Source organism: Cynocephalus volans, chromosome 10 (genome assembly GCF_027409185.1).
Source record: "Cynocephalus volans isolate mCynVol1 chromosome 10, mCynVol1.pri, whole genome shotgun sequence".
NCBI lineage: Eukaryota > Metazoa > Chordata > Mammalia > Dermoptera > Cynocephalidae > Cynocephalus > Cynocephalus volans.
In genome coordinates, this window is record NC_084469.1 from 92,939,716 (window position 1) to 92,966,950 (window position 27,235).

At 53.0% G+C, this 27,235-nt stretch overlaps 1 protein-coding gene across 7 annotated transcripts; it reads right to left on the reverse strand.

Moving 5' to 3' along the window:
• Positions 1-77: 77 nt before the first annotated feature.
• DAZAP1 (DAZ associated protein 1) lies at positions 78-26,836 on the reverse strand. 7 transcript variants are annotated; one of them, XM_063109677.1, is made up of 13 exons: positions 26,590-26,835; positions 19,431-19,509; positions 18,028-18,068; positions 17,155-17,321; positions 16,815-16,880; positions 14,604-14,714; positions 13,002-13,050; positions 9,503-9,585; positions 6,395-6,548; positions 5,246-5,275; positions 4,819-4,959; positions 3,248-3,424; positions 78-1,039 (listed from the first exon to the last, which is right to left on the reverse strand). In XM_063109677.1, coding segments are annotated over exons 2-13 (1,197 nt in total). In that variant the 5' UTR covers positions 19,433-19,509; positions 26,590-26,835; the 3' UTR covers positions 78-863. The 7 variants fall into 7 exon arrangements, with proteins under 7 accessions (XP_062965747.1, XP_062965746.1, XP_062965745.1 ...); XM_063109678.1 differs by lacking the exon at positions 19,431-19,509 and adding an exon at positions 2,099-2,188 and having other exon boundaries at positions 977-1,036; positions 26,590-26,836; XM_063109676.1 differs by lacking the exon at positions 19,431-19,509 and having other exon boundaries at positions 78-1,036; positions 14,604-14,711.
• Between the last annotated feature and the right edge of the window lie 399 nt (positions 26,837-27,235).

Below are 27,235 nucleotides of genomic sequence, written 5' to 3' on the forward strand. Positions count from 1 at the left end.
GCCCAGCCCAAGAACTCAGATTCACAGAGGGTCACCACAGGCCCAGATCAAGGAGGAAAAAACGGACACAACGTGGGTTTCTAATCCAAACGCACTTTTCTTTATTCAAACCAGGGTCAAACTGGTCAATGGGAAACGCCCTGAAGCCACGTGCCTGAGGAGCTCGGCTCACGCTGTGGGGAGCCCGGGCCATGGGTGTTACTATCCACCACCTGCCACCCTCCCTGACCCCCACAGTGCACCTGCAGACACTACCAGGCAGGCCAATTGACAAAAGCAAGGAATAAACAAAAAACAAAAACACACTCAGTAGATTTCTTCTTTAAGCTCCCAGAGTTTCTGGACCAACAAGTCCCAACCCCCAAAGCCAGGAGTGAGGGGATTAAAAAATGTGTCCCCCACTTCCACCAGTGCCAACAGAAACCCTGTTTTAAATTAAAAAATAAGCCAGTATACATTGTAGAAAATTTCTCTTAAAAATCTCACAATTTGTAAATGTATATTTTTTCTTTAACATAAAAGTTTACAATATATGGTAAAACAAAAGGCTCAGGAAAATAATTTCAAAAAAAAAAAAAGAAGAAAAAGAAACCTGAAATTTTGAATTAAAGCTGAAGACATTTTTTTTAAACCCTGTTGTTGAACAAGTGACTTTTTCTTTATTGTGCTGCTGGGTTAGAGAAAGAAATGTATTTAAAAACTGCAGTCCAGATACCCACAGCCGCCTCCAAAAGCCTCGCGCCCCCCACCCCCACCCCCCAAGGTTGAGTAGCTATTTTTCTGCCAAGTTTGTGATTGTCACGAGTTCACGAGTTTCAAATCCTGGGTCTCAGCTGGTGCAGACGTCTGCGTGGCGCCACTGGCTAGCGTCGGTAGGGGTGGAATCCTTGCACGTTGTGGTTCTGACCTCGTCCAAAGCCACTGCCGCTGGCGGGGGGGCCCCCTGACCCTGGCACCGAGGGACCCCCATAGGAGGGGGGCTGCTGGCTGGGGTCTGAGAAGCCCTGTCCAAAGCCACTCAAGTCCTGCCCGTAACCTGCTGGGGGGGAGAGAGTCCCATGAGCTGGGGGCAGTGGTCCTGCGTGCTGTGGTGCTGACCTCTGAGCAACTCCGCCTGGACTCATTTCTGCCATCCATCCCTGCCTCAGCTTCCATGGGCTCCCCAGGGCAGGCGGGGTGAGCCCGAGGCACTGGCGGCTCCCTCAGTTGTGGAGGCAGGCAGGTGCCTACCACCTCTGGCAGGGAGACAAGCCCAGGGAGTTCTTATCTCCCTCAAAACCACTTGACTGGGACCCACACAGAAAGAACAGCAGCTTCGAGAGACCTCCATGGACCAAGTATCTGTTCTTGGCCTCTCTTTCCCACTCGCTCCAGGAAACATGGGGCTTGTCTGGGTTTGGAAACAGACCATCTAACACACCGGGGCAAGCCTCGGTCTCCTAGCAAGTCTCTCCTCACATGGAATGCCCAGCTTCAGGATTTAAGAAAACACAGGACCAGCCCTTGGTGCAGAGCACAGCCACACACACCCCTGGTGGGTGCCCTCAACTTTTCTAAGGGGCAGGCTCCAGACCCCATCCCGGGTTCTGCCGGGGCAGCCATGCTCTCAAAGCTGCAGCCTAACTTGACGGCTTCCCTAATGCCACCTGCAGCAACCCTGAGTGCTCCCTCCTCATGGGGGGAGGTCTCTGGGCCCACCCTAACTTCACAATGACTCCACCAGCTGAGCAGCATGTCTGGGACAAGCAGGCCCTTCTTCCCTGAAAAAGACCCAGACACCCGCACCACTGACCCGCCCAGCACAGTCTTCAAATGGATGGAGACACCCTGACTCCAGCCCGCCTAACTGCACAGTTTGGAGGAAGCTCTGGCCCTGGCCCTCTGGGTTCCCAGTCAAGGGGCACAGGCGGGCCCATGGGCTTTGGGCACTCCCAGGCCCACTAAAGGCTTGTGGCCAGGCAAGATCCTCAAACCAGCAAGGGCCCCGTCCCAGAAGGCACCACGGGTGTCCGCCCCCGCCCGGGATGGCACGGGAAGGTGCATCTGCTTCCCGGGTGCAGGCAGGAGGGAGGGTCGTGTAGGAAGAGGCAGCACCTACCTAGGCCACATCACTGCTCAGCCTGACCATAATAGTGTAAACAAAGTATGGGCCCGAAGCCTGATGGGTCTCGAGAATAGGTACCCAGGCCTGGCAAGAGACGAGACCAGGGTAACTAACCCGAGGCAGCTGTGACAGAGAGGAGCGGGGAGACACGCACGCACACCCCACCCGAGTGCTCCACGCTCCCCCTGCCAGCCACAGACATGCCAAGGCTTTGCGGCAGGTCAAGAACCGACACACGCAGTGACCACAACCCAGGGCCTGGGCCATCAGGGCCCCCAAGGGAGCCTGAGCCATGTGAGTCGGGTGGGTGCCTAGGGCGAGACACAGCTCCAACAACGAAGCTGACAGCAGATGTCTGTCCAGGCCAGGAAACCAGGGCTAGTGGAGCTGTGGCTTCCTTTTGTGGGGCTTGAGTCTGGGCCACCTAGTGACAGGGAGACCGCAGGTGCCACGGGGAGCCCCCCAGCCTGCAAGCCTTCCCCACTGAGATCACTGTGTCCACCCTGAACGAGGCTGGCCCTAACACCAGGCTCCACAGGGGGTGAACGAGAGACACACAGAGACCACGTCCTGCCTCGAGCATGTACCCCAACAATCTACTCCCCGAAGCCATATGCGCAGCCTCTGAATCACATCTGGGCAGCATCCACGTGGCGCTAGGCACACATCCAAGCCCAGCACGATGCCCACGTCCAAGACAGGGCCTGCTAGACTACCCTGCGCAGGTCTGCACCCAAGGCAGGCTGCTGAGGCTGGAAAATCAAAATAACCAAAGGGCCAGAGCTCCCAGGACCCCTTCACCAGGGACCTTGACTAAGGACACTGAATGCAGTGCAGCTCCGCCGCAGTCTTGCTGTGGCCCCTTGGCCCAGTCATGGCTCAGGTTCCCAAACCCACAGGCCTCGGAACACTTGCTGTGTAATTGAGAATTTTCTGTGACTAACAGAATGCTGCTCTGCATTTTGCTAGGGCCTTGGTTGCCACAAGCTCTTCCCAACAACCCCTGCGCCACAGCTCTCCCGACTTCCTCCCTCTCACGCCAGATAAACGCCAGTGGTAAGAAGGCAGGAGACGGCAGGGCCGTGTCCCAGGGCTCCGAAGCCAGCGAGGAGGATGTTCGCTGCTTGGCAAGAGACCACTTACCATACTGACTATAGGGGAAGTCTGGCTGAGCTGTCGGGGGTTTGCTCATGTCTGGGGCAGCCTGAGACGGAGGTGGTGGGAAGGCCAGAGGTGCTGCCCCTGGAGTGGCAGGTGGAGGAGGAACCCCGGGAGGGGCAAACTGATCCGGCGGTGGAGGTGGAGGCCCGTAGCCAAAACCTGCAGACACACAAGGGAACAAGGCACAGACACATGCACAGCTGCCTGGCAGCAGCTGCCCAGACAGCATATCCATCTAAAACCCATACAAGGAACCACAGAGCCACACTCCTGGGCTGCTGCCCTGAGGAAATGACCTATGCTGGGGAGACTGACAGGCGTGAATGTTTGTGGGGTATGGATTAGGGCACCACGTTGGACACAACCAAATTAGATGGTAATTTTTTTTTTTTTTTTTTTTTTTTGGTGGCTGGCTGGTACGGGGATACAAACCCCTGATCTTGGTGTTAATACCACCACGCTCTACTGACTGAGCTAACCAGCCAGTCTTAGATGGTAATTTAAGTAGTAAATAATTGCATGGCAAAATTGCTCTTTAAAATGCACAAAAGTCTACCACCAAACAGCACAATTAACATGCCTTGCTGTCCGTACAGGCAAGGGCCATGTTTGTTGAGCTCTCCAAATAGGTGGGTGTGCTGGGTGACGGCCACCATACCACCACGGTGTTGGGCTTCAGACAGCCTCAGGTTCCACCCAATTCCCACCTTGTTAGAAGATCAGGTATGGTCTACGCCAGAAGTCAACAAACCTCTTCTGTAAAAGGCCACCCGGTCGGTCTTTGGCCAGAGGGCTTTAGTGTGCCAAGCCGTGGTCCAGACCACAGAACTGAACTGTCCAGTCCTGCGGCCACTGGCCACATGTAGCCTCTGAACCCCCAAAATGTGACTGGTCCAAACTGTGATATGCCCCAAATGCAAAACACACCGTGGTTCCCAAGGACTGAATATGAAAAAGAGACTAAACCATTTTTGCTGGTTGCATGTTCAGGTGAACCTCCTCAGGTACACTGGGAGAGGCAACAGCAGGTGGTGCACCTGTTTCTCTGTAGGTCTGAAATAGGGCTATCAGAAAACCCACAACCACCAGGGTGTGGCCTGTGTCCTTTTCTACTGGAGGGTGCGAGTCCCTACACACGGGGGACGTAAGGAAAGCACGCTAATATCCTGGGCCTGTCAGCTGATTTTACACCCAAATTTTCAATCATAAAGCAAAGCATATGGGAAAATTAACCAAGAAAACTTACACCCTCAAACGCCCCTCATTTCTGAGTAAAGAAGAGATTAAGTGCAAACACTGCACGTCCTGAAAGGTCAATGTAAGGAAGTGAGTTAGGTGCTAATGTTTGTGCTGCGAACATCCACGGGAACTGCAGGAGCCCTGCCATGTCCTCCAGTTTAACAAATGGGGCCAAAGGCTCAGTCCCTGGGCTCTGCATCCAGGCAGAGAGACGGGTGGCAGGTGACCGCCAAGCACTCTGTCCGTTGCCTTCCAGGTGGCTGAGCTGCACTAGGTCCCATCCCACCCCCTACAGGGGCCCAGCCACCACTTACTGAACTGCGGTGGGGCACCGTAGCCCTGTGGGAAGCCCTGAGGAGGGGGGAAGCCTCCGGGAGGGGTGGACACGATGTAGGAGGTGAACGGCGGGGGCGGCGGGGGGGCCCCTCTTCCCGCAGGGGGCGGTCCATAGCCACCTGGAACACACAGCACAAGGGTGAGGGACAGAGAGCATCAGACAACACAGCCCAGACCCAGCCCAGGGGACCCGCGGCAGGCCCCTGACCCTTTCCTCCTCTCCAATGTGAGGAGGTAAGAGGAAATGGGCTGCAGGACTCAGTCTCTACCTCAAACCCCAGGACACACGCTCACAATGGCTCTACCAACCGCACACAGGGCCAGATGCCACCAGAGCCGCGAGCCCTCCTGAGTCCACCTATGCATTTGGGTTCTGCTCTTTCCCTTTTCTCTACAAGGACTTACCAATGGCCTGTCCCGCTGGCACCCACATTCCTAGACGAGAAAACAGAAGAGGAAGTTGGTGCTGAGTCCGCTAGGCACTTGATGCCGAGGCAGCGCGCAGGCACCAGGGACTGGGGCAGCCCTAACCCCTCCTGACACTCAGAGCACAGGCAGAGGCAGCCCAGTTCTCGCGGCAGCGGCCTCAGCCAGAGCCATCTCATGGGCGAAGTCCTCCTTGCACCTGAGCAGCAAGGGCAGCCCCCCAACCCCTCCTCTCACCAAACACAGTGGGTACCGTTTGCTGACAGGGCAAAGGGAAGCCTTTCCAACTCCAAAGGAGGACACAAGAGAAGCCGTTGTGACTTCTAAGCACTAAGGAATGCAGGGTCGGTCGCTGCAAGGCCCTGAGATGCCTGGGTACAAGACAGGGTGTGCCTATTCACTTCCTTGCTTCCGACAGGGGAAGCGTCCCAGAAGAAAACTGCAGATCCAGGGATGTGGACAGGAGATGTTTGGAACCTTGAAGCTATGACGTGGGAGTCAAGCTGGGCAGGGGTTGGGCAGGAGGAGCTATGGGGTCTTTTGGCAGCTGTGTCCAGCCCCACTTGTTTATTGTTTGCCACAGAATGTCAGGGGCAGAGCTGAGCACATGCAGGCCCTGGCCATGGCGAGGATGCCACTCAGCAGAGGTGACAGCAGGTGACAAAAATCTTAACCCTACCAGGTCCTCATGTTCATCCTGGATGCACCCCACAATGATGCCCACACCACAGCAGCAAAGGGAAAGGACTTTGCACAACTTGAAAACCTCTTACCTCTAACTGCTCACTTAGACTCCTTTGGCCCTTCCAAAAGCCCTAGCCCGTGGACAGGAGACTCGTCCATGCAAACCACAGACAGAAACCCAAGCTGAGACCAACCCGACCACCGAGGGTCAGGGAAACAGCTCCTGACAGTGATAGTTTCTCCACCCATGCCAACGCTGAGCAGGACAGGGCCTTCTGCTTTGGCCCACCCTGCCTGTGCTGCTGTGGCAGTGCCTCGCATCCTGCACCTCTGCCTGTCAGGTAGCCACAGGGGGCTTACGTGCCTGCTGACCCTTGGCCCTCCCAGTGAGGGAGTGGGTCCCCACACCTGGGCCAGGCCCATCCAGGGCTGGCAAAACCTTACCTTGCGGGCCGTATCCTTGTTGCCATGTGGGTGGGGGCTGGCCTGCCCAGCCATTCGCAGCATTGGGCACGACCCGGCTCCCCCACTGGCTGGCACCTGGCTGTCCCGGCGCTTGGCTCTTGCTATCCCGAGGCTCGGCCCGTTTAACCTCCACCTAAACAAACCAAGCTCTGGTTTAGGAAGAAGCTGAGGGTCCCAGCACCCCCTTCCCTTCAGACACACCCTCGGGTAACTTATGACTACACTTAGCATCTTATGACTTAAGACTAAATACTTAACTATAAACCTTATTTAGGCCAGTAGCTTTTTTCTTTAAAAAATTTTTGTTTAATTTGTTTAAAAAATGTTTCTCAGGTACAACAGATGCAACCATAAGCCACATTGAGCCCTATCCACTTCCAAGTAGCAGGGACTGAGCTAAGAGCCCTCAGGAGATTTGTGCGTGAGGAGGGGTCTTTGACTTGAGGTAAAATAGCAGTGTCCTCCTTCAATGGCCTCTTGAAAAGATGGGGACAAAAAGGGAGTGGGGTCTTCCCAGCCCTCGCAGCCCTCATCACAGGCCTCTCTGGGACCCGTCTGGCCGCGGCACCACCTGGAGCTCTCAGAGCCCGCCCACCTGCACTTTTAGCCCATACCTGAGAAACACAGAGGTTTTTTACTTAGATTTTTATTTAAAATGTCTAATGGAAGATAAAGACTTACCTTCCCCAGGCTAACGCTTAAAGAATCTCATTAACTCAAAATAATGTCAGAGGGAATGGATGTGATAAGAGAATCTTACATTACATCTAACAAAAAAGTAAACAAACATGCAATAAAATGGACATTTGAATCAGTAAGCAATCTTCATACTGTGTTAGGTCAGCAACCCCAACCCTTCCTCTTTAAACATGTCACAAGCCACAGCTTTTTAAAGAATAAGGACGGAGGGGATTTGGAACAATGGGCTCTAAATGTGCCTGACCTACTTACGCTAAGCCAAGTGGCCGACCTTCCTCTATGAAGCCTTTAAAATACAGGCAGACTGACAACAAAAAGATCCCCCAATTTCAGAGCTGCCTCAACACTCGAGAATCCTGCATCTTCCTTATTTTTATGATAAATTTTAATGAGAATAAAGAAATAATGGATCCACCTAGAGTCATCCTCGGGGTCCTCGTCTGGAGAGCTAAGTATTATGCATTCAGAATCCCTTCAGTTCTGCCTGTTAGAGAACAAACAGGAGGCGGCTCCAGAGGCACCAAGTCCCCCACCTGCCCAAGGCCCCAAGGACACTCAATATGATGGGAACAAAATCCCCGTTAACTCAAGGCAATGCGACAGCAGGACCAAGGGACCCATTTCAAAGAACTCAAATTAATGAGTCTTCACACACCCTCCTTAGGGGAATTTGGTTCCTGCTTACAAAGCAAGCAGTCCTTGTAATTTAAAAAAAAATTTTTTTACCCTTTCCTATCAGATGCAGTCACTCTGCACCCAGGTTTTAATTACCATGTGGGACCCCAGCCCCTTACAATTGTAAAATTCCCACCGAGGGGCAGCGGTGACACCATGTCCAGCGGCCAGTGAGTTTCACAGTAAGTAACCCAATTTTTTAAAAAAACAATCCTTCAAGATGTTTTTGTTGTTGTTCACTTGATGAGCAGGCTGGACCCCCATGTCTATCTTGCTTGGAGGACAAGCTTCCCCCGAGGTCACCTCAGACTCAGCTCGAGTCTCACACAGGACAGAGCCAGGTGTGGGGGGCCTGGAGGTGGGCACTTTGCGCAGAGCCCTTTCTGCCCCAGGCATCAAGACCACACTCCCTTCACATTTTCAATGTCACAGTATCTTAAAATACTGAATGTAGACTCCTTTGAACTTGTGTTCATGACTGTTATGAACCCCTGCAATCTGAATGCTAATTTTAAACTAAAAGCTGCCGTGAATGTCAGAACAAAGTTTGCGGCTCCTGTTTTAGTTAGGCTGTGATGGAATTTACAAAGTCTGCAACAAAATCTAAGCCCCCTGTATACAAAATTAACTACACACACACTATGAACATGTAAACCAGCATGGAGGCTGTTTATAAGCTTGTAAACCAGCATGGAAGCAGCTGGGGTGGAGGGTGGGGGCAGGAGACCACAGGTGCAACATTCCCTCCACAATATTCTCATTGACAGAAGCGGCCATGATCTTATCCAAAGGACTGGGCATACTACAATGTAACATGGAGAAGCTGACCACACCAGTGTCAGCCAGATCAGAGCCACACTGCATGAGGTGGCTGGCGTCACCTGGATGCACACAGCAGGTTTTTAAAAGACCAAGATAGTAGTACTGTAAAAACCTGTGCCCTTAAGCCTTTGCTAACTGTAAGAAATTCCATACTGCAGAATTTCTACCAGTTTTCTTTTCAGAGTTAAAAAGCACTAAGAGTCCATGTAAAATGGCAATTTAGGGGCCACTTTCTGACACATGCCTAACATGGGCTAGCTCGTGGAATAAAGCCCTAGGGGGAGGGGTGCTTTGCTTCCTGTCCCTGTTCGCCTCTGTGGCAGCAACACAGTATGAAGATGAAACAACCAGAGGTCACTTGACTGCATGGTGGTTAAGTACTATTGAGAGCATGTGGTTGGTACCGGAGTTTCACAGTAAGTGACCCAATTTTAAAAAACCAATCCTTCATGATGTTTTTTAACTTTTTTCACTTTTAACCGGAACCTCAGTTCGCAAAGGTCCGTTGCTCATTGCATTACAGGTCAGCATCAGACAGTGGGAATTCAGGACAGACATCTGAAGGAGTGGTCACTGGAACCAAGCCTGAGGCAATGCTGAGATTTCACTGGAGGCCAGCCCCTGACACCACCAGTACGTGCCATCCCCAGCACCACCCTGAGGGAGGGGCTCCAGGAGCACAGTTGGGAGATGCCCACCCTGCACAAGGAGCCACTTGGCATGGGACCCTTCCTCACTTCTTCAGAACCAGGTCCAACCTCATGCAGCAAAGGGTCACAGGATGAACTCGTCTGACCCTTTTTCTGTGATGGAATTACCCTCTCCAGTGAAACCCTGAGTTGCCTCAGACTTGGTCTGGTCTTAAGGTAAAATAAAACTACAACTACACACTTTTTTGCCCATGATGTCGTGAAAATGCATGTTGACAGCCTGGTCCACTGATTGTTCGTCCTCGAAAGTAATAAATCCAAAACCTAGCCAACGACGAAGAGTGAATCAAGGTAGCAGGGTGTTGTGACACAAAACAGGATGATGAACAGTATTAGGGACGGGCCGAGGGATCCACCAAGGGTTTCAGCTAAGCGATGTGTGGATAAGCTGCGGCCTGGGGGTCAGGGCTTCCTCTCTGCCAGCCGCCAACTGCACAGCAGGGATAGCGAAATCCGCGCCCCTAGCAGTAGCTCTGCTGACTGAGGCTAAGTCTCCACCCTGGACACCTGGGATGGGGGCCTGAGAATGAACTGAGGTTCCATGTCAGGGACAAATTTGGAATAAGAGGGTCACGTCTTAGAAGGCAGCAACCAAGACAAAATGGTGAGGGCCTCCACCGCTGCCATGGGCAAACAGAGCACCCCCAAGGGGTGTCAAGGGTCTGTGCTAGAACGTTCTGGCTCTTGTCTATGGAATACATCTGCAAGTGAACCCTACAAGCAGGTGTGTGCCATGGATGCACTTCTGCTTTTCTGAAACCCAGGATTTCCCCCTTGGCTTGCAATTTGCTTTGCAGCTAGTGCTGACAGCAGCCATATATCGTTCTAAAGCGTTAAACAGAAGTACAGTCGCTATCACAGTTAGCACCTCGCTAAGCTTATCCAACACTGTTGGGTAAGCCCAAGGAGTCCTATCAGAGGTAATATATGCATGTATATATGTATAGATATGTATATATATATATATATATAAAAATAAATAAGTAGTACACAAAGATACAGGCCACAACGGGTTCCAGCAGGTCAAATTCTGCTGTCAGCAGCAAGAGCAAGAGGCACCATGTAATCAAAGAAAATTTTAAAGAAAAAAAAAATTTAGCATTTCCCAAACACAAGAAAGTGGCAGTATAAACGAAGTTTGGTTGGTCTGGGGTGAGCGCGCCCACCCAGCTAACGGGCATGTCTCGGCCTCTATGTGGGGGTGTGGACCAGGGTCTCCAGGCCTTCCCAGCCCGAGTCGCGCCCGAGACCCTCCCAGTACACTGTCCACCCGCAGTGGGAGGACACTGGGTGAGCACTAGCACCTCCCAGTGGCCGTGTGCTCCAGCACAAAGGAAGTGAGCCAGCAGACTGCTGCCCCAAGACCTCAGAGGAACAAAGATGGATGGGGAAGAGCGGAGAACGGGCTGAAGATGGCGTCACCTGCACCAGCCTGCAGTGGGGCAGCGGCACAGGCGCGCAGCAGAGCAGCACAGCAGAGGGACAGCGGGGAACATGGAGGAGGGACGTGAGGTGGGAAGAAGCAGCCCATAGCTGGGGCCGCGCAAGCTGAAGAAACGGTCAGCGGGGACCAGGGAGAAAATTATAAGCAAAACCGTGGGCGGGAAAAGGATGGAAACGGGGAAGGAAAGGCAGCCCAGGAATGTGAAGTGACAAAGATTACCAGCAAAAGACACCTGCAGTTCAGGAGCCTTCTGATTTGCTCTCTGGGCACACGTGTGCACCTGAGGGTGAGTATGCTCGCTCGGATGTCGGCAGCACAGGAGGGGAGAAGGGATAGTGAAACCATGAAGAAAAGCGCACAGGAGACAAAAGCCAGGACGATAAAACCCAAAAACAGAGAGGAGTATGGGCTGAGCAGAGGCGGCCGGCTGGAGCCAGAGTGAAGCCAGAAGTCAGGCATGGGGACCGCCGCACAGCACAGGTATCAACACATGGCGACATTTTTTGGCTGAGTCGCATGCAGGATCCTGTGTACAGGGGCACATAAACTATCTTAAGTCAACCAAGAGAGAGCAGAAGAAGGGGAGAAGGGAGACAGACTGAGCTTTAAAGATTCAGAAAGGTCAAGAAAACAGGAACATGTTCTCTGGGAGGACCCGCTAACCAGCCTCTCTCCCACCCTCTACTGATCTGCCACCCACAGGGACACTTTCAAAGCCCGATGGCTGAGGACGTATGAACCACACAGGAAATGTGGGCCCACGTGCTGGCCCCTTCTGCCCCCAGCACAGTGGGCTCAGCAGCACTGGCTACATCCAGTCCACATGGGACAGGGACAGTGAGGACAGCGGTGGCCACACTGTGCAGCCACGGGGACCAGCAGCCCTCAGGTTCCCACACACTGAGGTTTCCCAAGATCAGAGGCGATATTTGGAACACAACATAGGTGATGAAACAACATATTTAAAAGTTGACATTTTCTCAAACTGCAGGAGTGTCTGAAACCACAGGGCTTGCTTGGTCCGTTTATAGTGCAAGAGGCGGTGAGTCGTGGGTAAGGAGCCCCGGAGCGGGCTGTCTAGGAATGCGTCTGTGTCAAGAGGCGACATCACCACTGAGGAAGCGGGACAGAAACACACTGAAACTTCGTTTACACCCCACTGGAGCAAAGCCGCTCCCTCCTCTGACTGCGGGACTGGCCTGTACCTGTGTGATATAATTTAGCACCTGGAGAAGAGAAATCTAAAGAGATATCGTTAATCACAAACAATTCACAGAGAAAAAAGGAAAAACAACTTACTTAACATTACTGTACTTTACTATGAACACTTAAATACGTCACTAAGCGTGTATGTCTAAATTAAATTAAGACTAAGACTTAACAGCATAATCAACAGGAGTGAGGACAACGGTCCTCATCGTGGAAGAGGAGGAGGGTGCAGCTCAAATGGCAAACTATTGTCCAGCAGGCGGGCCTGCTGCGGCCAGTGCCCGCGGCGCTCTAACGACTGCCTCCGCTGGCCTTGGCACACGGTGTGTGGGGGACAGCATGGATGCCACAGGCTGACAGACGTGCTCACATGGCCAATCCAAAAGCAGGTGACGAAATGAAAACACACAGGCAGGGACAAAAGCAGCAGTCACAAAAAAAGGGCACAACGGCTGGGTGCCCATCGTCCCAGCTCCACCAAACGATCGGGATGTGCACGTGTGGGGAGCGCAGGAGAAAATGGGGGGCTCTGAGAGGACTCCTCACCCTCCTCACGCCTGCCCCGCAGACTTAAGGGGGAAAAAACAAGAAAAAAAAGCATGGGATGGATAAAGGAACAGCCACAAGGCAGGCAGCGCTGGGTGATCCAGCTGATGCTGTGAAATGACACTGACGACGCTGGGAGGACGGAGGTGAGACGGTCCAAGTAGGAAGCTCACACTGCAGAGAACCACACTTTTCAGCACACATTTAAAAACAGAAACCATGTGGAAATTCATGTAAAGTTGTAAAAACTTCAAAAGAATGAGCCAAAAAACGATGTGTGATGCCTGACCTTGGGAAGCACAGACAGGCAGAATGGAGCTGCACACGAAGGTGCTACGTTTTAGTATCTGTCTCCAAATCGCCCTTGCACTGAGGCAGTGCTCGCTACAGCCACCTAAGGTGTCTGACAGGGTGAAATAGTTTGCCATCTGAGGGGAGGAGAAGGTAAAGAAGGTCAAGGACAAACTAGATATGCCTTTACCTCGAGGCCTCTGCTTCTCCGCGTCATAGATCATGACCACCTCGGTGACCTGGAAGAGAGAGGGGAGCATGAGGCTGGTTTGCAGAGGACACATCTCCTTTCAACAAAAATCCCAGCTAACAGATGCTGGTGACTATCTTATTTGAACCTGGAAAGTCCTGACACAAAAGTCTGGCTTTATGGGAGCCCTGGCATTTAAGGGGCTGGATGGAGGCACAGTAGACACTGCTTGGCCCCACTGTGTTCCAGGGAAGGCATCTGGACACCAGCCACAGGGGCCCAGCCCCACTGTTCCTCTCAGGTGCTTGCTGAAGGAGACCAGGTGACCCACGACCCTGGCCACATGTCCTAGCAGGGACATCAGCTAGAAGACCCCACAGGCACCCTTTCCATTCACTGACCAGGGAAGAGAGGCTCAGACAGGCAAAAGGCATGCCCCACTCACCCATGCACTGCCTGCTCCAGGACTCCGAGGGCAGCAACAATGGGTCATCTGCTGCCCCTGCGCTCTACTTCTGTCCTCCTCCCTACCCATCTTCCGCCTGGCTGGCATCTCCTTGCTCCTGGGCCCAAGCCCACCCTCGGGGACCACCTGACACACACACACTACACCCAGAGCCAGGAGGGCTGCCCACAGCTGACGGGGCCAGGCGTGTAGCTGCAGGACAGATGTGAGGCCTGGCCGGCCTTAGGTGTGCCATGAGCCTCTGCTGTAGATGACATCCTGGCTCTCCTGGCTGTGCTCCCCTCTGCTCCTAAGTCCCAGAGTACAGTTATGCTCAGGTGTCCCCCCATCTGCTTCACTAGAGCATCAGGTCCATGAGGGCACTGAGTGCCCCATGTGACTTCTCTGATTAACTCCTATGAGTCTAAATCCTGCAATGATTCTAAAGGATTTTAGCCTTATCCAGAAAACAGAACCACACTTGGGAGGTGCTTTGTTGTTACTGAAAAAACATCCAGCAGGAAATGGGTCAAACATCTCTTGAGCCCGGGTAGCCAGGAGGACAGGGAGGGCTCCCTGCCACTCCAGGGTCCGTTCTGCTGACAAAAGGACCCAGGAAAACTTTACACCAGGCCGGGCCCACCCTCACCTGCAGTGGCAGCTCCCACTGGTGGGCACCTTGCCTCGGGCCTCAGGGAGGGAAAGGAGTTAAACCAAGCACCCAAGTGGGCTTAGTGTGGGCCTGGTCTAGGACCATCCCTCGTGCAACCAAGGGACACAGCTTCACAGGCCCAGGCCAGCTCCCATAGCCAAGCCTAACACCACTTCTCTGTAACTACCACTGCCTTGCATTTGACACCATGGCAGCTACAAGGGAATCAGAAGGGCCACCCATGAGGTCCGTCCGGCTAGTTTACATATGCCTGGAAAAGCTGCAGAAATACTCTGGGATGCTAAATGGCCATGAAGGGAAAGTCTGGGCTTCTGGTCTTTTGGGGGGAGTGAAGGGGAGAGGAATGGTAGGAATACAGGAATGAGCTCCCAGGCTTGAAAAGCCCTACGCATCCATAGCTCCACCACCTAAGCCCCAAAGAGGCCGGGGGCTAGGAAGAAACTGCTCTGAGCAGCCTGTGCTGCTAGGGTGCGAAAGGACTCACCACTCCGAATTTTTTGAAGTATTCCCTGAGTTCTGTCTCACCACAATTGTGAGGTATTCCACCGACAAATATCTTATTTGATTTACTGTTATCGCTCCTGGGTCCTTTCTGCTGTTTCAAGAAGGAAAAGATGGTTAGTCCATATGGGACCTATCCTCCCAACACTTCCCATGAGTTGTACATGATGCAATCTTTTCATTGGTTTTAAAAGTCAGATAAAAGCCAGACTCCAAAAATCCATTAAGTCCAAAGAGCAACCAAAAACATTGAGCTATACTGACAAGACTCTTCTTCCTTTTCCTATAGAAACTCACGGAGACAGGGATCTAGCATTTTTGCAGGGCTGTATTTCAAATGAATTTAAACACAGGACAGTAACAAAATTTAAAAGCTGTACAATGTGAAGCTAGGGATTTTAGGAGGGTAAGGAAAAAAGGTGGCTTGAATAATTAAAACTGGTAGAGATAAAGCTGAATTTCAGGTTGTGGTTTTTAAGCTGGCAACAAAGATGACTATGAAAGATGACTAGCAACAGGGCCAGCCCATGGCTCACTTGGGAGAGCGTGGTGCTGACAACACCAAGTCAAGGGTTAAGATCCCCTTACCGGTCATCTTTAAAAAAAAAAAAAAAAGATGACTAGCAGCTAAAGAACATCGGGAAACACCTGCCTCATCTCCCACCTTCCCTGACCTGGCCCCCGTGCTCTGCACACTGCCTTCACCCCACCAACAGCGTGTGCCCCTGGAAAACGCTCACTCGACCTGGTAGCTCGTGAGGCAAGGAGAAGGGAGCCTGGTGTCAGCAGCCTGCCTCCCCGCTTCCCTCTTAGCCACTCCTTTCTCTTTCTTTCCAAGGATATCAAGTTTTAAGTTGTCCCAAGTGCTTTGGATTAAAAGAGGGTAAACTTTTGGGGGTGAGTGTACACTACCATAACTGTGGTGTGATGGTTTCACGGGTGCCTACACGGATCAAAATTCATCAAGCTGTGCACTTTATTGTATGTTAATTATGTCTTTAAAAAGCTGCCAATTCATTCTTTGAGCTTATAAAAAAAGAAGAAAAAAAGCTGTTAAGACACTCAAGAGACATCAATTAATAACCAAATGGCATATTGGTTTAGATTCAAATAGAAAAAGAACAGCTATGAAAGACATTTTTGAGACAATTCCAGAAATATGAGTGTGGACTGGACACAACGTGATCCTGGGAATCACTGCAGGTGTTTTTAGCCATGATGTGCTCTGCAGTACTCAGGAATGGTTTATGTAGACAGAGATGGATATAAATACATACACATAAATTTGCCAAAGTACTAACAATTGATGGGCCCTGGCAGTGTATTTATGTGTTTGTTGTACTATTCTCCCAATTTTTCTGTATTTGACAAGCTTCCTAATAAAAAGTTGGAAAAATAAAAACTATTCTAAGGGGCTGAAGTCCCTGTCAACCAGCAGCAGCTGGGATTCTGCAGAAATGCAGATTCTCAGGCCCAGCCCCGACTTGCTGACCAGACATTGCAGAGGGGCCAGTGTTCAGTGCCTGAACAAGCCTGCAGGTCAGCACTGTGCCAGCGGAACATCCTACGAGGATGGGAGCCTTCCCTACCTGTGCCTTCCCATGCAGCTCTAGGAGATGGTTTGAGAACTGCTGGGCTGGGGGAAACTGAGGTGTGGGTGGTGGTGAGACCCAAAATCCAAGTAAACACCAAACCAGGAGCATATCTGATCCAGCCAGCTGAGCACCAGAAGTGCAGTTCTCAGGGAATCCCCAGAGAGTCACCATGTAAGAGGATCTTACATTTAGTTGTAAAAGTGACCAGCAACCAAGCTCTCGGACACAGCCAAAACCACCCTCACTGGGTGGGTGAAAGCTTCGATAGCTGAAGGATGACTTCACCACCAGGAGAGAGATCAGAAGTGAGGGAAGGAGGGGAAGTTAAACCTGCTGCTAAACCATCTCAGCCATATAGGAAGCTGGGAGCAGAAATCAGTGGGGATAAAATGAAAGGCTCCTGATAATGAATGGCGTAAGGTGTCATTTTTTTCTTAAAGTAGACTAGTAAGAATCTTCTTGGCTACAGGACTGGATAAATCTGTGCAATTCTCAACTGCTCAAGTGCCAAGCAAAAACATCAGATCGAAGGCAAGTAATTCCTTTAAATTTTAACTGAAGAACACGCAGGGAGGTCACCCAGCCCCCCAGACCCTTACCCATCCTTCCTTCGGCCGTGTTCTCTCTGGCTGCATCCCCCGAGGTGTGCATGGCTTTGGGTCAATCTGTAGGAAGTTTCAAACCAGCCAGTTGTGAATATGAGGCTATTTTCTCTAGAAAAGAAGGTGTTAGCAACAGCAGCCGCAGCACAGTAAACTAGCCCAGCCCGCTGGCTCAATTCACCCTGTATCCTACTCCAGTTTCCAGTCTAAGCACCAAGCATGAACCTTTTAAAATCAACCCCACATTAAAATATCCTCTAATATAAATATCAGTCAAAGCTCAGTGACAGAGCTAAGCTGAAAAAACAACAAGAGAGCTGTATGAAAAGACACTTACATTTCGGCCGTCTAGGGTGTGTGGTCTGCTGGCCAGCACCGTTCCGACACAGTTTGGGTCTTTAAATTTGACAAACCCAAAACCTCGAGACTGGTTGGTAGTTTTATCTTTCATGATAACACAGTCTACGACTTCTCCATACTGGGAAAAGTAGCTGCGCAGAGTCTCTGCTCAGAGATTGGGAATAAAAACACAAACACACACAGCCACAGTGTTACGCACAAGTCTCACGGGAGCGTGTAAACACACACTCTTCCTTTCATCAGCCTCACCTGGAAAGGTCTGAACTAACAACACTTAAACTGGCTTATCAAGTCATTGTGAGGGAGGGGTGGGGAGGGGACAGGGCACGCTCCACGACCTCACACACATCGGGAGGCTACAAGCGAGCCCCGCCATGGCAAACAGTCACCACCTGATCCCACGGGCATCCAAGGGAGCAAAGTTTAAGGGAATGCAAACATGACAACTTTAAATGCTGACCAGTAACTGAGGAGCGTCAACTTTATTACAAACTTTTCCTATGTGATTCTTAACTCAGTGACTGTCCCAGCAAAACCCTAGCCCTCCAGACTCAACAGTCACCACCTCTCCTGCCTCCAGAACTGACCTCGGCCTGTAGCTAGGAACCTGCAGTCTACAGTCTCCCCTGTAACTCTGACTGGAAATACCAGGACCAAATTAATAGTTTCAAAGCAAATATACACTTACTCTCTGTCCCCAGCCAAATGTCCCGCTGCCCAGAAATCAATACAATATCAGAAGAACTTAAAAATATCCAACATTGTAGCAACAGACTAATGCACACAACTTCAAGCCCAAGGCCATGAAGCCTGGCCTGCAGCACCAAGCTTGCAGCCCATCCCCACCTACCTTGGGTTGTGCTCCAGTCTAGACCACCCACGAAGAGCTTCCTGCAATTCAACAAAAAAACATTCAGGATCAAAATGGCTCCTGCCTTAGAAATGCCCCTTGCCTGTCCATCCTAAGGTCATAATTTGAAACACAGAAGTTGTTTACACAAACGTGCTCACGTATGTCAGGTTTGACAGCACAACAGAGCTCATAGTAATGAGTGAATCAGCCTTGTCCACGCTGTCTGCAGACACGAAAAATGATCCCACAGCCTTGTCAACACCACGGGGAGACAAACATGTCACAGACCCACACGCCTACCACATCGATGGTAGAAGGGAGTCCCGGGGACACAGACCCAGCAGCAACCGCACAAAACCACATTGGTTCCCAGGGGGTTTGGGGCATGCTTTCCTACTGCTTTTGCAAAGATTTTATACTCAGGAAGAAGAGTTTAGAAGTCTAGATTTGTTATCATACACAATAAACTAGAAGGAAGATCCCTAGGATGTCTATGCCAAACAGCCCTCAGGGCCAAGAGAGGACAAAGCCTCGGCTCCAGGCCACACGTTCATGAATAAGGTCTCATATAACTAAGAACTAGAGCCTGGGCCCACACCCCACCCAGGGCAGCCGATGCACTGGAGCATTCATGAGGAAGCCCATATCGAGCCTGCGGTCATCCCCAAGGACCCACCTTTCCCACCTCTCACAGGACCAGCTGGATGCAGCGTGGAGGGAAGGGGCCAAGAGCAGGTTCTGAGACCATGCCAGGCAGACCCAAGGGTCTTGGCCAAGCCGGCTCCTGCCAGGAACTGTGCTCACCTGTGTGGCCCACAGTACCCACTGGCACATCTGGGACACACAATGGGCCGCCAGGCCTCCCCACTCACAGGGTCTCATTCCAGCCATTCAAGCTTCCCCCAACCCAGAGGCAGGCATGACAGACCAGGAGGCAGGAGACAGGCAGTTGTACTGGGGGCGGTAGCTCCCGTGTCCTGCCTGCTTACCCCAGGAAAGAGGACACATGCTCAGTGATCAAGTCCCTCAGCTGAGCCTGCCAGGCTGAACACGCTGCTGCCCCATCAGCAATCAAGGGAGCCATGAGCCAGAAGGCAGCTGTTCTGCAACAGTTCCTACCAGCTCGCCCCAAGAAAGCCCCAGGAAAGACCCTTGTGAGGTGGCTGACACACCTGTTCCCTCCACTCAATCCGATGACTGTCGGGCTGGTAAACCCGGGCCTCAGTGAGTCAGCCCTTGGCAAAAATGTCCGTGACAGCAAACTGTCAGGGGCTTGCTCCTTATTTTTCGTCTAAGGAAGGTTAATTTAAATTTAGTGTGTGAAAAACAATTTTACCAGAAAGGTACCCACTGCCATCTTCAAAATGCCAACAACCTCCCCACCCCGACACAGGTCTTACATGGGGAGGGCCAAGGAGCACAAGAACTCAGACACTGGGTGTGTCCGCCCTCCTGGGCTCAGTCCCTTGGAGACCAGATCTGTAAAGACAAGTTTCAGGGGAAAACATGCTGACCAAGCAGCAGCAGGAGGCTTAGTTTAGGCTTCATTAACTCAAAACCCTGCATCTCCTACGCACCCTTTGCAATCAGGCCAAGGAACGTCAAGGCCAGGCCATCGATCCCGGGAGGAGTGCACCCCCATGGGCCCCACTCCCCGTGGCCATGCAGGGTGCTGCTGACTCAGGCCCTCCCCCATCCCTCCCCAGAGCAGGGCCTGGCACCCAGCAGGAGCATGAGGTGACCTCCACTGCATAAATGAAGGGCCTTTGAGGCTGGTGGAGCGGCCTGTTCCCACAGTCCCTCGAAAAAAGAGAGCTCAAGCTTTCTCAAACAAAACAAAACAAATAAAACCCAATTCACTTAAGAGAAACACCAGCCTTCATTTACACTGCATCCAACCACAGCAGCAAGGTAATAAGCAGGTGTCCCTCCTCCAAGCAACCCGATCCTTGCTGCCCGGCAGGAGGAAGGAACTGGTCAGACCAGTCTAGATACCAGCACTCGTTTAAATTTCAAAAACTGGCTATTAAGAGGGGAAAGGTTAGAAATACTATTGGCACATCTGACAAAACTGGAATAGGGTCTGTGGATTAGATAGTAACGTGGTATCGATAACTGTATTTCCCAATTTTGACCGCTGTGCTGGCCTCGTCAAAGAAAATGTATTGGGTCTCAAGCTCACTCTCAACTGTTTTAAAGAAAATATGGACAGAGTATGGGAGGGGGTGGCACGTGCAAAGTGTTAGCCAATGGTGAGTCCAGTTGGATGAAGAGTATATGCGGATTTTTGTTACTATTTTTGTAATTTTTATGTAAGTCTGAAGTTATATACAATTATAAGTCATGAAAATTTTTCATTACTGAGGAAACGACAGAATTTAAGTCTTTTGAAACAACAGTCTCATCATTTGTGAAATCTGACAGATAGCAAGATCTTTTATTTTACATAGTTTGTTTACTTTAAAGGGAAGAAAGCTCCAAGCCTGTGCTCTGCTAAGGCTCTACGTGCTTGTATTTCCTCAGAAAGAGCCACTGGAGAGACTGGCACACTCTCCCCAGCCAACACACAAAAGGTTCCAGAAGGTCCTAGGAGGTAGGTTTCACCTCTTCAGTGGCAGGGACCATCTCCAACCTCTGAGCCTCAGGTTTGCTTACTCAATAAAATAAGAAGCCCCTGGCTGCCACCTTTAACCAGGTAGGGGAGGGGACTCAAGTCAGGACCCCAGCAACATGAGGGGCCTTGGGCAGGACACAAAACCAGGCACTTTCTGATCAACTCTCACAAAAATTAATGTCAGAATTCATGCAAATCTGGCAAGGAAGTGGACAGGCCAGTGTTGGAGTTTCTATTAAACCTTATCAGCTTACTTGGGCAGTTTCTCTGTATTAATAAATGGCCCAGTCTTCAGCGCCCAGCTTGGCACTGTGTGGATTTAAGACGTTAATTGGGTAGTTAAACACTGGACTATGCAGATCAAGGGATTAACTAAAAGTGTTGCTCTCATGCTCTGCCTCTGAAGGGGCCCAAGGGGTCGGGAGTCATTAACCAGCTGATGGCATCTCAGAAACTGGAAGTCAGGGGCTCCAACAGACCCTGTGCCCCCCAAAACCCAAGGAAAGGGGAGCAAGCCCCCCACGTGGGGTGAACCCTCCTGGCTCCAACAGGCCTCCCAGCCACCCCAGCTGTGCTGTCCGCCCCACCCAAGGCCCTGACACAAGTCTTCTGTGACCTGTGGACCCATCAGAAGCCTCTGTTTAACCCTGCATCCCAGGACCTGCACACTCAACACACGGTGGTTGCGCTCAATCCATGGTTGCTGGGTGGTTTTATTCTCAAAGGGGGCTCTGCAAAAGGGACCTATGGGCATCAGACTCAGGTTAATATTCACCCTCTCCTGCCTGTTAAAACCGAAACCTGTTTTTGGATGACTACCCTGTTTTTGCTCTGTGTACTTTAGGGCAAGCGCATGGCATTTATGCAAGAAAGTAAAATTTCACAGGCTTCTTCTGGCCCAGGCTGACCACCAAGAGCCCTGGCCTACTGGCAGCACGCTGGCAGGCTTCAGAAAGCGACACCCCAGCCTGGCCACTCCAGGCACACAGCCTCATGGGCAGCAGTTGGCGGGCGACCTTTGCCTTCCTGCTGGGCCTGGGGACCAAGCTTGGAGCTGTCGTTCACTGCCTCTGGCCCCGGGCTCCACTGCAGTCATGCTCTTCAGCTTCATGGAGAGAAGCAGAAGGCCCAGCACCCACCTCAGCTATACTGTAAACAGGTCTTCTTTTTCTTCTTTAACAACATAAAAAACTGTCGCTGTGTGAACTTCCCTGCCTCTCCATCTGAGAGCCTGCTGAATTGCCCAGGCATCCTCACTACTCTGCAGGCAGAGAGGCAGCCCTGGAAGGGCCACACAGCCTGGCCCAAGAGCTGGGAAGCCACCCACTTCCCAGGCCCTTCTGCCACTAAAGAGCTGGGACCCCCTTGCCACACCCTGCCTCGTGAGCTGTGAGCCACGCATCAGAGTCTCTCTTGACAAGAGTGTAAGATCACCCCTCCCCACACCTGCGGAGATTGCATGACACAAGAAGCCCCCTGAATGCCCCAGTCCCGCGTACTAACTACTGACACCCACATCCTCTCAGAGACCCTCCAGATCACCCCTCCCTGACAATATCCCCATAAGCGTTTGTCTGTCAAATAACTGACCTTCTGCCTAAGGCACTGCTCACAACTCTTAAGGTGATTCTAGTCCCTTAACGTAATGTGGTACAACCACTCCATGATACCCTGCACAGAAATAGTAGTGCCACAGGAACCAGGCTTGAATGAGAGAAAAGGCCTCAGTCAACAGAAGACAACACAAACAACCTCTAATTAACAGTGTGTGTAATGAACACAGCTGGGCCTGACTGAAGAGACCTCTCTCTCTGTGCCACGCAGACAGTGAAGGAGTGTGGGATGCCCACATCTGCCTGTCCCCTCCCTGCAGTGGCCTGGACAAGTCCCCTGACCCTTCTGAACCTCGGCGTCTCTGGCACAGAGAAAGGTCAGAGTCAAGATGGTAAGCACCAGCTTGGAGCCCAGCATGTGGCAGGGGCTCCCAGAAAGTGGGTGTCAGCACTCGGTTACCCTTGGGGAGCTTCTGCGCGGCGGGGAGGGCAAGTGCCATGGGTCCTGATGCCGCCTTTCTAAACATACAGCCTGCTTCAATCCATCGAAATCAAAGGGCAGTAAGTTAGGAGTGCATTCCAACTTCACGGCCAGTTTTACAGGAATCAAACTAGCCTTTGACACAGGAAACAAGTCCTAAAACCACAAGAGGCAAACAACAGGAACACACTGGGAGCCAGGCTAAAATGAGCAAAGACGTTCCCAAACAGTGGCTCTCACTGAGCCATGTCTTGAGGGAGGGTGCTCCTGGCATGGAGGGGGTGGAGGCCAGGGACGCTGCTCAACACCTGATTGCCCAGGACACCCCACCACAGAGGATGAACCAGGCCAAAACGTTGATGGTGCTGTAGTGGAAAGACTGTCCTCAGAACAACTCACATGCAACACAGGAGCCCCAGAAAGGACCACCTCTGCTCCCCCTACCACACCCCTGTTTGGTTTCCCACCATTCCTTACATTGCAAGAAACAGTCTCCTCCCCAAATGGCGGCCTTTTCTGATCTAACCAGCAGCAGTTCCTACCGCTCCAGTGCCCACTCTATGCCCACTCTATGAGCAGCACCCACTTTCCAGTCCCAGTGGGGGCTCAACTCAGGGGTGTCTGCTTACACAGCCCTTCTAATAAACCCTTCCACAAGGGACTGTGGCCATGAGGGACCTGAACCCTGTGTCTTCGACCCACTCCATGGAACACTCCTTAACATGCAGCCCACAGCCGTCTGTCTCCCCACTCCATGCCATCAGACCAACGGAGAGGACACACTTTCAGCCCTTCTGGCCCTGAGCAGCCAAAGACTCAGGCCACATTCCTACATCTTCTGTAAGCTAACCAGGGATTTCTCTTCCTTCTTCTGTGGGCTCTTTCCTCAAAGATGTCCAGGTGTCTCTGTCTTAGCACTAGCCGGGTGGCGCAGACAGACCCAATTGCACCAGATAGTCTCCCACAGTCCTCTGTCTCCAGTTCCATGACACAGCCTGCAGCCTTAGAGGCAGGGGAACAACATGGCACAAGCACTCGAGGTCACCTCTCAGAGCCCCTGTCTGCCCATAAAACAGGTACAAGCCCTACGACCCCACACTTAGGAGCACCAACCACAACTCAGCGACCTTCCCTCTAATTCTTCCCAGCGGCCAAGTGCCTGTCCCCCCCATCTTTCACAGTAGAGGATAAGAATAGGCCTCACTCCAAAGCCAGGACACCTGCTCATCACATCTATTCAGTGGGGGCTGCCCATGAATCCCACCAGGGTCCCACTGTAACTCCCCCCGCTCACATCGTCCTTCCTGCGCTGAAGATCCAGCCCTCCCTCTTCGTAGGCTGCCTGTGAGAATCAGGATGTGGAAAACATAAAATAAGAGCAGTATGACTCCCAACCTCTCGCTCTTCTGTCAGGATTAATGCTGATTTCTAACCCACATCAGGTGCAGCTGAGGCTTGTGAAACTCTCTTTGAAGACTCAGACTCCGAAGCAGAGCTTCCTCACCCACCTTCCTAGGTACAGGTCCTGCTGAACTCAGCCAGCCAGAAGGGACATGGAGGTCCTGTGGCCCCACCCCTGCACGCACACCATAATGCATGCTCCAGGGCGCAGCCCCTGCACTGCGTGAACTGATCAACGAGAGAGGTCTGTGTATCTTCCCCCTTCTTATCAGGGAGAGGACAGACATTGACTCTTTTGCTGGAAGTTGCCATGGCAGGGAGAAGAAGGAGCAGCCTCTCCAGCCTGCCAAGCCTTGGGGTAGAGGGTGGGGGGTTCCGCAGGGTGGGCTGCCTGCAAGTGTCACACATCAGACCCATCACATCCCAGTGTCTGCCATCCACCTCAAAACGAAGACCTCCATCAATCTGAGCATGACACACGCTCCCACACACTAACCACCACAAAGCTGGCAACTGTGGTCTCCTCACAGAACATTGCAAGAGGACCTCTTCCTAGGGAGCTTCACAGAGTCCCCACTTCACTAATGTTTAGGACAACTACACTGAGTGAGCAGTTCAGAACGTGCATCTCGGGCTTCCTACACAAAACGCAAACACATTTCCTACATAAGATGAAGCTAGTTAAAAAAAAAAAGTAAACTTGTCAATATTTCTTGGCAACGGATTTTTATTTACAAAGCAGTAAAAAATGTCTAGAGTTACCTGTGACTTACAACTTTAAAACTCAGGTGATCTGAGTAGATTTGGCAGGTAAGAAGGGAGAACATAGCCAGAGCAGGTCCCTGAATTCTAAGCCTCATTCTATACTCGTTACTTGCTGTTCCCCAAGCTGCCTGGGAGTCCGTGCAGTGCTGTGGACTCCTCCAGACCTGGCCGGGATCCTGGCTCTACCGCTTCCCAAACCTGCGCGTGTGGGAAGGGGAGGAGCTGCGCACACCTCACCTTTGTCCACATTTCCTCACCCGGAGACCTGGGATAAGGTGTAGGGGTGAAATTGGCCCAAGCTTATCAGTGCCTTTAAAGCACTTCTCCGTGGCCCTGTCTCACGTGCATAATTAAGGGGCTGAACTGTCTTCCCTCCCATAACCCGAGATCTCTCTCCCAGGTGAGAAGGAAACAAGACCCAGCGCCTTGCCCCCCCACCTCTCGGCAGTAGAAGGCTACCCTCCCGGGATGTGGGAGACCTGCAGGCTTGCCCGCCAGATTCAGTCCCACCCCAACCATGCACGTGCTCCCCAGATCTAGCCTCACTCAGAACCGCTGCCACTTTTCACGTACCTAACACACAGAGCATGCAAAGTCTTAAAGTACCTGGCCCTGGTTTATAAAAATGAATGTGGCTGGGAGCTCTGTGCTTTCATCCTGCTTCTGCAGATGAAGGTGTCATTTGGTTTTGTTTCGGGGAGAACCCACAAAAAGCATCTCAGGTCCACAAGTGTAACCTACAGCTGGAGCCGGATGCGAGCCCAGCAAGGCCCACCATCTACCAGCAAACACTCATTCACTCACCGAACCAAGCACTTTTTTAAAAATGCACAGTTCTGAGACGTTTACACAAGACCAGAAGAAACGCGACCCAGACTGTTCTGCCACTTTCTTCACTGAAGACTCTAACCGTAAAACTACGCTGACGCAGCAGGAGGCTGGTCCCTGCAAAGACAACGAGACTGAGCCCCTGGACTAGCGCGGACTGAGACTCTCCAGCCCCCAAGGATGGCTTATCTCAGGGTCTCCGGCGCATTCAGCACTGGGCGAGGCTCCGATTAGAGGGGAAAAGTCCGGCATAACAAGCCTCCTCTCCGATCGCTGCGCCGATCGAGCACAGAGACCTCGGAAGCAAGCCCTCTGCCCGCCGGCCTCCAGCTTCCCTTCTTTATTTCAAACCCACCCCACGGCGGGAGGCGAGGAGGCGACGCGCGGCCAGGTCGGGGCTGAGCGGGGAGGGGGCTCCGGCGACATGAGAACAGCCGGCCGCCGCGTTCCGGGCCCTCCCCGAGTGACCTCGGCCACGCGGGCCCTCGTCTGCGAGCCCCCCTCGTCCTTACCACTTCGAGGTGGCAGCGGGGAGCCCCGCCGTCCCCCGCCCCGGGGGGAAAGTTGGACGGTCGGACCCGGAACCCCGGCCGGCCCGCCACATGCGCCGACACGCCGAGTCCGAATGAGGGTCCGCCCGGGCCGAGAAGCCAGGAAGCGGCCATGCGGACGCCCCGGACCCTCCAGACTCGCGTTCGGGGACCCCTGGGACAGGAAGCGCCAATGAGGTCGCGCGCACCCGTCAGGCTCCCGTCCGGTGTCCCCGGCGCAAGGTCGGGGCGAGCCCGGGCCCCCAGTGAGCCCCCCGGCCGGCGTGACCTTGACGGGGCGGCCCCCGGCCCGGCCCGCCCCCGGGGCGGCGTCTCGGGGCCCGGGCGGCGGGGGCGGCGGCGAGGCCCGCGCCCGCCCGTCCTCACCCGATCTCGTCAGCGCCCGAGTTGTTCATGGCGGCGGCGGCGGCGGCGGCGCTCGGCGTCCCCCGGCCTTCCTCGCTCGCTCCCGCCTCCGGAAGGTCACCTGCTCCGTCGCCCGCCCCACAGCCGCGGCCCGGATCTGCGCAACGGCGGCGGCGACGGCGGCGGCGGCGGCGGCTGCTGCCTCCTCCCCTCAGCGCCAACGGTCACCGCGCGTCCCCGCGCCGCCGCGCCGCCACCCCTGCGCACACCCGGGCGCGCTCCCGCACGGGGCCTCCAGGGGCGGGGCCAGGGGTGCGCCGTGCGTGCGTGCGTGCGGCGGGATCCGCGCCGCCGCAGTCGCGGCCGCCTCGCGTCGCGCTTTCTCCTCCGCAGCTCCCGGCGTGGCCGCAGGGCATTCTGGGAAATGGAGTCCTTGTGCTGCGAGGGGAACGCGCAGGCCGAGCCGCGTGAGTGCGTGCGTGCGTGCGCGTGTGCGTAAGCTCTGGTGCTCCGGGCTCGGTACGGCGGGCGCAGGCGCGGAGGCAGGTTTCTTTTTAAATCTCCCCTCGCGAGTGGTGGGGCGCGCGGGGGTTTCTACGGGGAGTACCCACGCCGCTGCCCTCGGGACATGCAGAGCGTCGGCGGCGCGCTCACGTCTTGGGCTGTG

What these genes read in the sequence shown, in the direction of transcription:
- DAZAP1 (XM_063109673.1), bottom strand. Translation starts at nt 26,618, where the DNA reads ATGAACAACTCGGGCGCTGACGAGATCGG. An exon ending in ACACCCTAGACGGCCGAAAT is followed by an intron (nt 16,881 to 17,154) that starts GTAAGTGTCTTT and finishes AACTTCCTACAG; the next exon opens with ATTGACCCAAAGCCATGCAC. An exon ending in ACAAGGATACGGCCCGCAAG is followed by an intron (nt 5,276 to 6,394) that starts GTAAGGTTTTGC and finishes TTTCTCGTCTAG; the next exon opens with GAATGTGGGTGCCAGCGGGA.